At 57.0% G+C, this 12455-nt stretch overlaps 2 protein-coding genes across 14 annotated transcripts in view; one reads left to right on the top strand and one right to left on the bottom strand.

Annotated features, from left to right (window-relative positions):
• RUSC2 (RUN and SH3 domain containing 2) overlaps positions 1-12455 on the bottom strand; it is a 76706-nt gene that overhangs the window by 6655 nt on the left and 57596 nt on the right. For 10 of the 13 annotated variants that reach the window (XM_051844099.2, XM_051844084.2, XM_070053949.1 and 7 more), the window contains 6 exons: positions 12099-12273; positions 11903-12008; positions 11169-11215; positions 9951-10764; positions 9726-9863; positions 8928-9643 (listed from right to left, as the gene is read on the bottom strand). In XM_051844099.2, coding sequence (XP_051700059.1) covers positions 9442-9643; positions 9726-9863; positions 9951-10764; positions 11169-11215; positions 11903-12008; positions 12099-12273 — 1482 coding nt within the window. In that variant the 3' untranslated portion in view covers positions 8928-9441. Of the gene's footprint in view, positions 1-7296; positions 7468-8927; positions 9644-9725; positions 9864-9950; positions 10765-11168; positions 11216-11902; positions 12009-12098; positions 12274-12455 lie in introns of those variants that run through there. The other 3 variants (XR_011380830.1, XM_070053958.1, XM_051844093.2) reach the window with 3 other exon arrangements.
• Positions 6802-8992, top strand: CIMIP2B (ciliary microtubule inner protein 2B). The gene is given in 7 exon segments (XM_017339759.3): positions 6802-6943; positions 7423-7646; positions 7732-7943; positions 8139-8190; positions 8271-8418; positions 8420-8466; positions 8735-8992. Coding segments are annotated over 7 exon segments (966 nt in total). The 5' UTR covers positions 6802-6881; the 3' UTR covers positions 8956-8992.

Genomic DNA, 12455 nt, shown 5'->3' with positions numbered 1-12455 from the left:
GTTTCTCATGTGGATGCAGGGGCCCAAGGACTTGGGCCATCCTCTGCTGCTTTCCCAGGCCACAGCAGAGAGCTGGATCAGAAGAGGAACAGCCAGGACTAGACCTGATGCACAGATGGGATGCTGGCACTGCAAGCGGTGGCTTCACCCACTGCACCACAGCGCTGGCCCCCAAATAAATAAAATCTTTTTTAAAAAAATCTTAATAAAGAAGAAAGAAGATCCGGTGCCGCGGCTCACTAGGCTAATCCTCCACCTAGCGGCGCCGGCACACCGGGTTCTAGTCCTGGTTTGGGCTCCGGATTCTGTCCCGGTTGCCCCTCTTCCAGGCCAGCTCTCTGCTGTGGCCCGGGAGTACAGTGGAGGATGGCCCAAGTGCTTGGGCCCTGCACCCCATGGGAGACCAGGAGAAGCACCTGGCTCCTGCCTTCGGATCAGCGCAGTGCGCCGGCCGCAGCGCGCCGGCAGCAGCGGCCATTGGAGGGTGAACCAACGGCAAAAGAAGACCTTTCTCTCTGTCTCTCTCTCTCTCTCACTGTCCACTCTGCCTGTGAAAAAAAAAAAAAAAAGTAAAAAAAAAAAAAAAAGAAGAAAGAAATGGTGCAGAAGCACCTGCACACCAAAATTATGAGGGAGAAGAGACTTCCACTGCTTCCCCAGGTGCATCAGCAGGGAGCTGGATCAGAAGCGGAGCAGCCAGGACTCAAACTGGTGCCCATATGGGATGCTGGCACTGCAGGCATCAGCTTAACCTGCTAAGCCACAGCGCTGGGCCCTATTTAACCTAATTTTAATTTACAGGTTTATTGTGTTTGTGAGAAAAGTGTCATTCATCTCTGCTATTCTGGGGTCAGTTGTTTAAGTCTGCATCATGGCATTTATTTTGTCTTTGTACCTCTCTTGTCTTTAAATTGGTAAAATCATCGAGTTCAGATGTCATGTCTTTTCTATTCATTCCCCTGTTTACAACTGAGAGGCAGAGAGACACAGACCCATGGCAGAGTTTCCATCCTCTGGTTCACTTCCCAAGTGACCACAACGGCAGTGGAGGCAGGCAGCAGAGCTCGGAGCTGGAAACTCTGTCCAGGTCTCCCACGTGGGCAGCCGGAACCCAATCACTTGCCACGCAGCAGGAATGCCGGGGTCAGGAGCTGGAAGTGGGCCCCTCAGGTGCGGGTTGCAGGTGTCTTACCCACTAGGCCAAATGCCTGTCCCTCGTCTATTGGTCTGTACTGCCCAGCAGAGATGTTTAGGAAGTTAACAGGCTGAATAGATGGATGTTGATCCTGGAGAGTTTGGAGAATGTTCGAAGGCTGTAGTAGAGCCTGTGCTAGTTGTTTTTTTTTTTTTTTTTTTTTTTTTTTTTGACAGGCAGAGTGGACAGTGAGAGAGAGAGAGAAAGGTCTTCCTTTTGCTATTGGTTCACCCTCCAATGGCCGCCACGGCTGGCGCACTGCTGCCGGCACACCGCGCTGATCCGAAGGCAGGAGCCAGGTGCTTTTCCTGGTCTTCTGTGGGGTGCAGGGCCCAAGCACTTGGGCCATCCTCCACTGCCTTCTTGGGCCACAGCAGAGGGCTGGCCTGGAAGAGGGGCAACCGGGACAGAATCCGGCGCCCCGACCGGGACTAGAACCCGGTGTGCCAGCGCCACAAGGCGGACGATTAGCCTAGTGAGCCACGGCGCCGGCCTGTGCTAGTTCTTTGATTTAGCCAGACACCACTATTTCCAGTAATTTCCAGCTCCTCAGACCTCAGATGCATAGATTTGGGTTATCATAATCTTTGGATTAATAACACTGCCTCGTCACTGGTGAATGCTTTATTTCTTTATTATAATGTCTAATAGTAAGCACTTATGAAAACACCATCCAAAGGAAAACTGCGACGCTGACCCTAGTGCATATCTGATCGGTAGTTTTTCCTTCCCATCCATTTTGTCTCACACCATGTTTATCAATCCCTTGATTTCCTTTTTATGTAGTTGTTATATCTCTCTCTATATTTTAAAACAAATAAGGTTTTATTTTTTATTTTTTTTTATTTTTTTTATTTATTTTTTTTTTTGACAGGCAGAGTGGACAGTGAGAGAGAGAGACAGAGAGAAAGGTCTTCCTTTGCCGTTGGTTCACCCTCCAATGGCCGCCGCGGCCGGCGCGCTGCGGCCGGCGCACCGCGCTGATCCGATGGCAGGAGCCAGGAGCCAGGTGCTTTTCCTGGTCTCCCATGGGGTGCAGGGCCCAAGCACCTGGGCCATCCTCCACTGCACTCCCTGGCCACAGCAGAGGGCTGGCCTGGAAGAGGGGCAACCGGGACAGAATCCGGCGCCCCGACCGGGACTAGAACCCGGTGTGCCGGCGCCGCTAGGCGGAGGATTAGCCTATTGAGCCGCAGCGCCGGCCACAAATAAGGTTTTATATTATATGTAATCTTTTGTGGTTTATTCTTTTCACTTCTTGTTTCAATTTTGGTGGTATCCTGAGAAACTTTTTCTAAAGTCTCAAGGTGTTTTTCTTTCTTTTAGAAACTTTTTATTTATTTGAGAGGGGGAGAGAGGGAAAGCTTCCATCTACTGGTTTACCCTCAGCCAGGGCTGGGCTGCACCGAAGCTGGAAACCACTCAGTCCAGGCCTCCCGTGTGGCTGGCAGGAACCCAGTTACTTAAGCCATCACCTGGGGCTGGTGCTGTGGTGTGTCAAGTTGCTGTCTGCAGTGCCAGCATCCCACGTAGGTGCCAGTTTGAGTCCTGGCCGCTCTGCTTCCGATCCAGCTCCCTGCTAGTGCACCTGGGAGAGCAGCAGAGAATGGCCCAGGGTTTGGGCCTCTGCAACCCCTGTGGGACACACAGAGGAAGCTCCTGGCTCCTGGAACAGCTCCAGCCATTGAGGCTTTTTGGGGAATGAACCAGCGGATGGAAGCTCTCTGCCCTCTCTCTCTGTAACTCTGACTTTCAAATAAATAAATAAATAAATAAATCTTAAAAAACAAAAAGCCATCACTTACTGCCTCCCAGGAGACACGTTAGCAGGATGCCAGAGTCTGGGGTGAAGCTCGGGCTTGACCACAGGCACTCAGATACGGGACGCAGGTGCCCCGGCCAGTAGGCCAAATGCGCTGCCCGATTTTTCATTTCTTCAAACTTCTCTTTCTGATAGGGGGGATTTATGCTTGCCCAGGACTGATTTACAATCAAGTGACTGGACTGGAATCTGTATGAATTCAGCCATTCCTGGTAGGACACAGGCAGAGTAATACAGTTGTAGACCGTCATCCTAGAGACCCAGCAGGCGGTGGAGAGGGCAGGGCACTGTTGCGGCTTTCCTGGCTGGACCTTCGTCTTGTAGACTGTGTAATCTCCAGTTAAACATTTTCTCTTCACGGTCACATCCAACCCTGGCCACTGGGTGTGGCGTCTCCCTCCGGGAGCAAGTTGTTGGCGTATCACGAGTATCCCCTGGCCAAAGCCACAGAAGCACTGAGCAGGTGCGGCTCCCTCACCTAGCACGTCCACCCTTTGCCCAGGTTAGTGCACTCTCCGGGAATTCGGAACTACTTTGGTTTTTGGAGGCAGAGACAGAGAGTGAGCTCCCATCTGCTGGTTCACTCCCCAGACGACCACAACAGCCACGGGTAGGGTCGGGTGTGTCAAAGCCTGAAGTCAGGAACTCAATCTGGGTTTCCCACATGGGTGGCAGGAGCCCAATTCCTTGAGCCAACACTGTTGCCTCCCAGGGACTGCATTCACAGAAAGCTGGCATCGGGCGCGAGAGCCAGGCATGCGAGAGCCAGGTAGTCGAATGCGGGACACGGGTATCTTAGCTGGCATCTCCACTGCCAGGCTAGGCGCCTGCCCCCAGACAGATGAAAACTGATAGGACAGGCTGCTCCACCAACTGGTGCAGGCTGCTGCTTCACAAAACATGAGTCTGAGACGAATCTTCACCTGCTTCCTAGCCTGTACCTAACTCACCCTGATTCTTTTTTTTCTTCTTCTTCTTTTTTTTTTTTTTGACAAGCAGAGTTAGAGAAAGGTCTTTCTTCCATTGGTTCACCCCCCAAATGGCCGCTACGGCGTGCTATGGCGTGCTATGGCATGCTGCGCCAATCTGAAGCCAGGAGCCAGGTGCCTCTCCTGGTCTCCCGTGCGGGTGCAGGGCCCAAGCACTTCGGCCATCCTCCACTGCCCTCCCAGGCTACAGCAGAGAGCTGGACTGGAAGAGGGGCAACTGGGACAGAATCCAGTGCCCCGACCAGGACTAGAACCCGGGGTGCCTGCGCCGCAGGAGGAGGATTAGCCTAGTGAGCCGCGGCGCCAGCCACCCCTGATTCTAACAGCCGCTGAATTTACCCTAGTTCCTGTGTGCTAAACTACACCCTAACTTCAAATTCTAACCTTTCTGTTTTTCACCTTCTCACTCATTTCTCTGCTCTCTCTCTTTTCCTTTTTCCTATTCCTACAGAGCACTTTGGATTCCCATGTAGTCAGCTGTTACCATAAGCAGACTGGGACGGATGCTAGAGTGCACCGTCTCATCTGTCTATCTCCTGCTCAGGGGTATTGACATTAGCTATCCCACCTTACAGATGAGAAACTGAAGCTTGATGACTTTGGTCAAGGTCCATGTATTCAGTGAAGTTAGAATTTGAATCAGGTTTTTTTTTTTTTTTCTTTTTTTTTAGGTTGTGATGCCTTTGCATTTAAGTGAAAGCAAACTTGAAGTGATCTTAACCATGAAGACATTTACTATGTCACGTAAAAGGGCCGGCTCGCCCAGGGCTTACGTTGCTCTCTGAGGCCCAGGCCTTTCTGCTTCACCTCCAGCCTCGGCACGTGCAGGCTGGTGAGCTTCCCACACGCCGTCCACAGGCCACGCAGGGCCAGGCACACATCCTTGCTCCTGGGCCTCTCTCTCACTGGCCCCAGCGTGCAACACATCTCTTCTTGAGATCACCTCAGCTTTTCCCAGCAGACTTCCCTCCTAACTGTCCTGAGCGCCAGCAGCTCCTGTCCAGCCAGACACTGGCAAGGGGAAGGAGACCGCGATGACGGGACCAGATGAACCAAGACCCGTCGTGGGGCTCGCTCCCCAAGCCTCCCTCGGGCTTCTGGCGAAGCAGGGGGATGGGGGCAGGGTACCGGTGTCTGCTGCAGGAGGCGCCTGCTAACGCTGACAGCCACACCCTTCCGGGCGGCCCCTCAGCGCCCACCCTCCCTGCAGCGTTTCCTCAGCCATGAGCCAGGTCCCCTAAGCTTCCACTCAAGGTGACACACACTGAGGCCGTCCTTGGCAGAACCGTGAGAGTGTGAAATGCACCCCTTGGGCACAGCGCTGCCGCTCAACTGCCCTGAGACGCCAGGGCCATGTGTGGTTGGCACAGCCAGGACTTGGGCTGGGGGTGGGGAGAGGCAGACGTTCTGTCTCAGGCAGGTGGGCTTCACCAGGGCTGAGTTCTAATCCTGTTCCTCCCGCTCTCCGAGATCCTGTCTTTCTGGCCTGTTCATTTTCTTAGAATCTGAATTCTTTTCTTTCTTTCTTTCTTTCTTTCTTTCTTTCTTTCTTTCTTTCTTTCTTTCTTTCTATTTATTTACTTTAGTTACACAGAGAGAGGAGAGGCAGAGAGAGAGAGAGAGAGAGAGAGAAAGCGAGGTCTTCCATCTGCTGGTTCATGCCCCAGTTGGAGTTGTGCCAATCCAAAGCCAGCTTCCTCCAGGTCCCATGCGGGTGCAGGAGCCCAGGCACTTGGGCCATCCTCCACTGCTTTCCCAGGCCACAGCAGAGAGCTGGATTGGAAGTGAAGCAGCTGGGACTCGAACCAGCATCCACATGGATGCCAGCACTGCAGGCAGTGGCTTTACCTGGCCATGCCACTGTGCTGGCCCCATGAATTATTTTCTTAATAAAGTCTCACTCTCCCTCTAGTTTCATTGTCTAAAACTTCACCCTGGGGTCCGAACTTCCACACGAGAACACTCCTATCCGCTGGGTTTATTACCACTTGCTGTGGCCCACGTGCTACAAACTGGGAGTGACAGACAAGAAGGCTGGGAGTTAGGGCTTGGTCGCCGTGTGCAGGTGCAGGTTCTTTCACACACCCTAGCTAACTCCTGCCTCACGGTACCTTGGTCAGCTAGGTTTCAAAAGTTAAGTTGCCTGCCCCAAGAAGTCACCCACTCAGGACCACCAGCGCCTCAACCTGTGACTGCCAATGCCTTCCCTGTGGCGCCATGCTGGCTACGGTCCTCATGGTTACACCACATATTTGCATACATGAATTTGGGCCCCACCACAGGCACAGGGAGAGCGATCCGTGTGCATTTTATAAATGAGGGCAGGGGCCCCAGACTTGCCCGAAGGCCTGGGGACCCCAGCTTTCCCGCTCCCCACACCGTGCGTGGCAGAAGGCGCCGCGAAATGTAGGATGCCGGCGCCAGGAGGTATCACACCTCTCGCTGTGAGTGAACTTGATGTTGCTGTCCCCGTTGTCCTCTCCCCTCAGCCTCCGTCCCCCCCCCCCCCCAACCCGTGAGGGACACTCCCAGGGCTCGCACTGTCCGTATGCCCGCAGCGGCTGCTCAGAGGAGGCTGCGCTGAAAGACCCACCAGCCCCAGAGCGGGAGCCTCCCGCCCAGGGCCTCAGCCTTGGACTGGGCAGCGTGCACTCCTCACGGCTCCCCTCTGCCCTGGGGCCCACGGCGCCGGTCCTGGGGCGGACACCCTGCGAGTCCAAGGGCTCTCCACTGGGCCGCCTTGGCCCCTCCCCCCGCCCCTCCCCGGCCCCGGCCCCGCCCCCGCCCCCCTCTGGCCGCACAGCCCTGGACACCGGACACATCGCCCAGAGCCTCCCCAAGGCCAGCAAAAGGACCTGCCTGGGTTCCCAAGGCTATGGCCGGCACCAGCACCTTCATACCAGGGCTCCACCCTCAGAATCCTCGTTACATCCCGGGGTAAGACCTCCACCCAGCGCACTCTCCCGCTTGCTTCCACGGGGACACAGGGGTTGCACACCTAGCCCCTGGGGCCCAGCAGATATGTTGGTTTGGGAGGCCCAAGGCCAGGGGAGTTGTGCCGTTGGATGGGAAGGAAAAGCAAGGGCCGGGTGCTGGCTGGGTCTGCCTCCCAGCTTCCTGTTACCTTCTCCATGGGAACAAGGGAACAGTGCAAGGGAGGATCAAAAGCCCAAGCAGAGAACTCAGAAATGCCGGCTCCAGTTGCTGCGAGGGGGCTTCAGCAAGTTCAGGAAAAATGTGTAGAATGCACGGCAGCTTTTTTTTTTTTTTTTGCAGCAAAATAAACTTACATTTTCATTTTTCCATGAACTTCTAAAAGTACACTCGCACACAGTGGATTCCAGATCAGGGCTTTAAGAGTGCAGCTTCCTCTGCAGGGGACCTGCAGCGGCGACAGGTGGGGCTGTGTGCTGCAGGTACACCGGACACTGCCCGCTGCTTCGGTTCAGCATGGGCCAGACCTATGGGCAGGTGACTGGTCAGCTGCTGCAAGGCCCTCCTGGTCTAGCCTGGCCCCCTGCCCATCGCTCGCTTCTGCCTCCCATTCGGCCTCCAAGATCTCCTGAGGTTCCCACGGGAAGCCTGCCGCCTAGGCGTGGGCACGGACGGCTCAGCTCCAGCATGGTCCCGGGGTACACAGGTTTGTGCACAGGTATGGCCAGGTGCCCCCCACCCCGAAACATGTCGTCAATACTAACAGACCTTTCTGGCCCCTGCCCGCCCAGGTTTTGTACCCCAGGCGCAGTTCATCTTTGCCAAGAATTGCAGCCGGGTCTGGGCCGAGGCTCTGAATGATTTCACTCGGTGGAACGGGGGGCAAGGGGGCCCAGAGCTGCCACAGGGGGCCAGGGGCGCAAAAGGTACGGAGAAAGAGCAGGAGCCAACACTGGAGCAGGAGGCAAGGAAGGAACCAGAGCCGGAGCAGGAAGTGGAACAAGTAAGACCAAGAAGGCTGGTGGGGAAAGCGGGACTGGGCTGGACGGGGAGCCTCATCCTTGTGTCCAAACCCAGGGGTGGCCCTGGAGGGTGTGGCTGTGGGGGCGGGCTGGGGCTGGACTGCCACCTCTACAGCCCTGGGGACTTTGGGCGGAGGAACTGTTGACTCTACTTTTCTTCTATTAACGTCTCTCAGGCTTCCCCCTACTCCATGGATGACAGAGACCCTCAGAAGTTCTTCATGTCAGGTGAGAGAAGGTGGGCAGTGACTATGACCCCAACCAAGGGCAGGCTCCTGGGGTCTCCACTCAGTGTCCCCATCCCCCAGGCTTCACTGGCTACGTGCCCCGTGCCCGCTTCCTCTTCGGCTCCAGCTTTCCTGTGCTCACCAACCAGGCACTGCAGGAATTTGGGCAGAAGTACTCAAGGGGCAGAGCCCAGAAGGACCCTAAGCCTCCCGGCCAGCTCCCCAGGACCCTCTGAGAACCAGGGTCTCTTACCGCACGATGGGGGCGACGGGCCGGGTGAGCACAGCCGCAGAGGGAAGCCTTGGGAGCTGGAATATTTGTGTTGGGCTGGGCGGGGTGGTTTGGGGGGTTGGAAAGAACATACGGGGGACCTCAGATCACGTGGCTTAGCTTTATCATCAGGCAGTAAAGGAACTGAGGCAGCTGGCAGTGGGAGTCAGGGCCAGGTTTTGGAGCGCAGTTCGGGGGGTCAGAGAGCTGGGAAAGATGGAGACAGCTCTTCCTTGCCATTGGCCACACCTGACAGGCTCTTCTGGTCACACAGGGTCTAAGTTCCAGTTTGGTCACACAGTTGGGCATCTCACCCACGATGCTCTGGGCTACAGCACCGTCCAGAAGCAGCTCCTGGCTGAGGGAGCTGGACCTCAGGGTCTCCCTTCCCTTCTCATGCTACCCCAGCCGTCCTTTTGGAAGGACGGGAGACGGGGGCTCGGGGGGAGGGACCACAAAGAGAATGGTTTGAAGGCTGAGCACCTTTTTTATTAATAGGTGTAATAAATAAATAAATAAATACATAAACAGAGGCCTGGGCTCCTCTTCCCTCTCCGACCGCCAGGCACTGGGCACAGCCTATTTACAGCTGGGGGGGCTGAGGGATCTGGCCCCAATACTGTTCACCATCCTTATCATCACCTGGCCTCGGGCACCCTGCCAGTGGCCCTCTGGGACACCTTCCTCAGACCTGCTTTGTCTACATAAACAGCAGGGTTGGCCCAGATGGGCTGGGGAAACCCTGGCAGCCCAGCGCTGCGTCCCCTCCCTCCTTTCCTGGATGGAGGTCTGGAACGAGGTCACTGGGACAGTTACAGGGGAGTAATTAATACTGACCACGGGGAGCAGGTGCCAGCGCAGGGATATGTGGCCCCCAGCTCTCAGTCTACTCTGTAGCCAAGCCACAGGGCTTGGGGGGGGCTCTCAGGCTCTGAGCCAGGGGTTATGAGGGACCCTGAGGCCACCAGCATGCACAGGGCCTCAGTTTTGGCTGTTTCCGGGGGTTGGACTTGGAGTTGGGGTCAACGTCACGTAGGCCAGAGGTACGAGGCCAGTGTCAGGGCCGCGGCTGCAGCGTAGCCAGTCTCCACCGGCTGGCCCCAGCACCCGTAGGATATCTCCCTTGTGGAAGCTCAGCTGTCCAGGGCCTGTGGCCAGATGGTGGCACAGTGCCTGCACCTCACTGGGAAACAAAACATGTTGGTCAGAGAAACCCATCCAAAGCCAATCCTGGCCCCCTGACCCCTCCCTGACCCTGGGCTCACCATGGGGGCTTAGAGGGCAGGGCTGGAGAGTGTGGCTCCTGCACGGTGTCCTTGGGCTCTGGCTCCCGGCGGGCACCCACGGTCTGTGCCACTAGCTGGAACATGGACTTGTCCAGGCTCAGCCAGTCTGAAGGTAGCCTAGGGGAGAGCAGCTGGGCTCTGGCTCTGTCCAGGCCCAGCTCAGGCACCCCGCTCCCTCCACCCCTACCACATGTGGACTCTCACCTGTTTGTGGGCCGGGCCTCCCGCTGGGCTTTTCGGGAACCAAAGAGATGTCCCCACTTGATGCCACCAGGTGAAGGCTCCGAGGCCCCTTCCTCATTTTCTGCTGGTGGGGCCGAAGGCGCCTCCCTTTCTCGACTGCGCCTCAGCTCAGCCAGCACGGAGTCGGGGGGGCTCCCCATCCAGAAGGGCCAGCCCCTCTCCCGGCCAAGGGCCTCTTCGGGGGCAGGGCAGGCCTCAGCCCCTTCCACTACTCCCTCGCGTGGGGGTGGAGCCTGGGGAGGCCCCCCGGCTCCCCCCACTTTCTTTTTCTCACTGCTGCTATTGCTGCTACCCCGAGGGAACCTAGAACCCTCAGTGGAGCCATCGATATAGACTTGGGAGCTCTGCATGAGCTGGTACCACCAGCCAGCCTGACCGCTTCGGGCCCACCTGCCATGGCCCGAGCCCTCTGCCGTCTCTGCCACCTCTTCTGCTTCCTCTTCCTCTTCTCCACCTTCTGGGGCCCCCACACCCTTCACTCGCTCCCCATGCGCTGCTCTGTCCATGTCTCCAGGGCCCTCCTGGCCCCGGGCGCGGGCCAGCTGCAGTGTGGAGTGTGCGGACAGCAGCAGGTCCTGGGACACTCGCAGCAGTTCCTTGTGCTGCCGCTGCTGCTGCCCGCTTTGCAGCAGCCGGTGCTGGAACAGCAAGTCAAGGCTGAAGGGCAGCAGGGCCAGGGGCTGGAGCAGCAGCAGCAGCTCCTCAAAGAGGCCGGGGCACACGGTGTGCGCCGCGCTCAGGAAGCCCCAGGGCTGGTAGTGCGTCTGGATGATATCTGCGGGGGAGAGCGGGGGCTTGCGTCACACAGAGGAGCAGAGCCTGGCCCAAGTGGCACTTTGGGTGCTATGCAATGAACTGTGTTCCACATCCACGCTGTCTCCTGTGGCTGTGCAGGGTGCAGACCCCCCACCCTGAGACGGGGCAAGAGGTGTGGGGGCTCCCCTAGCCAGGCTTCCAGCTTTCCGGACTATTCTGCCCACTCCAAGGCTCTAACTCAAGCGGAAGCTGGGAGGACTCGGGGAGAAACGCAAAGCTCTGAGGATGGACGCCCGTGTGGCTCCCTTCTGGTTCCCTTCCCCACCTCCGGTTCCTAGGGACAGCCACTCTGCCCCGTACGCTGCGCCTCTGGGGACTGGCCTGGTTTGAGACTGTGAGACAAAGCAGGGTTCTGGGCATTACCTTCGTGGTTATAGAGGTGATTAAACCAGAACTCCAGGGACCGGATGCTGTAGGGAGATAGGCAAAGAAAGCTGAGTCTTGTGTGGATACGGCCAGAAAATAAGGTACCAAGGAGGCAGATACCGGGGCTCAGACACAGGGAGGCAGGCTGGGTGGGCATCCCCTTTTATGGCAGAGGTGCTGCCTGGTTCATTTTTCACGCTGTTGTCCCAGGACACCAGGGGGATGTGCAGAGGGAGTGAGTGTGTGGTTCACAAGCTAATCACCTCCTCCAAGAGAGGAGTCAGCTTACATGACCCGGAAAAGCAGGGTACAGAATGAGAGTGCAGGCAGCTCAGGATCGAGGGTGACAGTTCGTCACCCGGGCCATACTTGAGGGAGAATCACACTACAACGTGCATCCCAAGGTGCACTGGGTATTGAGGCTGGATTTAGAAGCAGGGCTGGAATGGAGAGGATCAGGGTTCTCAGGAGATTGAGAAATCCAATTAATTTCCAAAAACAGGCTATGTTTTTGTAAGAGCAGCTGAAGACCATGTAGGGATCAGTGCTGGGGTTGTGGGTCCCTGGGAAAGCAGTGAGCCACTGGGGTGCTCTGGCCGGGGGAAGCTTGCGCCCTGGCCGCAGACTCGCGGACCTCCCCCTTCTGCCTCAGTACAGGGAGCTGGTTCCTCAGGAGGCAGGGCCTGGGTGGAGGGCTGGTTGTTCAGGAGGTCTTGCTGCCCTACACTTACTTGAGCAGGCCGAGGATGAAGGCGTTAAAGCGCATGGTGTGACTGGTGAGCTCTGGGAACTGGCTGACTTTGTTGTAGAGGCCGTGCAGAACCTTGGTGGATGGGCCTAGGAGGAAGCCAGGGTCGGAGGTCACGCAGCCGATGTCTGGAACCCTCAATTGAGCCCAAGGTCCTTATCTCTCCGCTGGGCACTTACCGAGCTGCGTGGAAGCCTCAACCACGCTCCACGGCATGTTCTTGCGTTGCCCGATGATGACGTCTAGTACAAAGGACTTGAGCCCGTCCTCCAGCACGGCCCGGACAGCGGGGCACAAGTACTTCAGAACCAGGTGGCCCACGTTGGGGCTCACAGAACTGTTTCCCAGCTTTGCCTGCAGATGCAGTCGGGAGTGGCAGGGAGTCATCTGGAGACGACCTTGGCCCTTCCTTTGTCGGCCTGCATGGCTCGCTCCTGCCACCCCCACCCCTCAGAATCCCGCTCTGGAGCAGGGGGAGGTGGTGGCACACGGAGGGCAGGGGTCTGCAGGGCAGAGCTCAGTCCTCCACATTCTTG

This window comes from Oryctolagus cuniculus, chromosome 1, assembly GCF_964237555.1.
Source record: "Oryctolagus cuniculus chromosome 1, mOryCun1.1, whole genome shotgun sequence".
Lineage (NCBI taxonomy): Eukaryota > Metazoa > Chordata > Mammalia > Lagomorpha > Leporidae > Oryctolagus > Oryctolagus cuniculus.
This window is presented reverse-complemented; position numbering and strand designations above follow the sequence as displayed.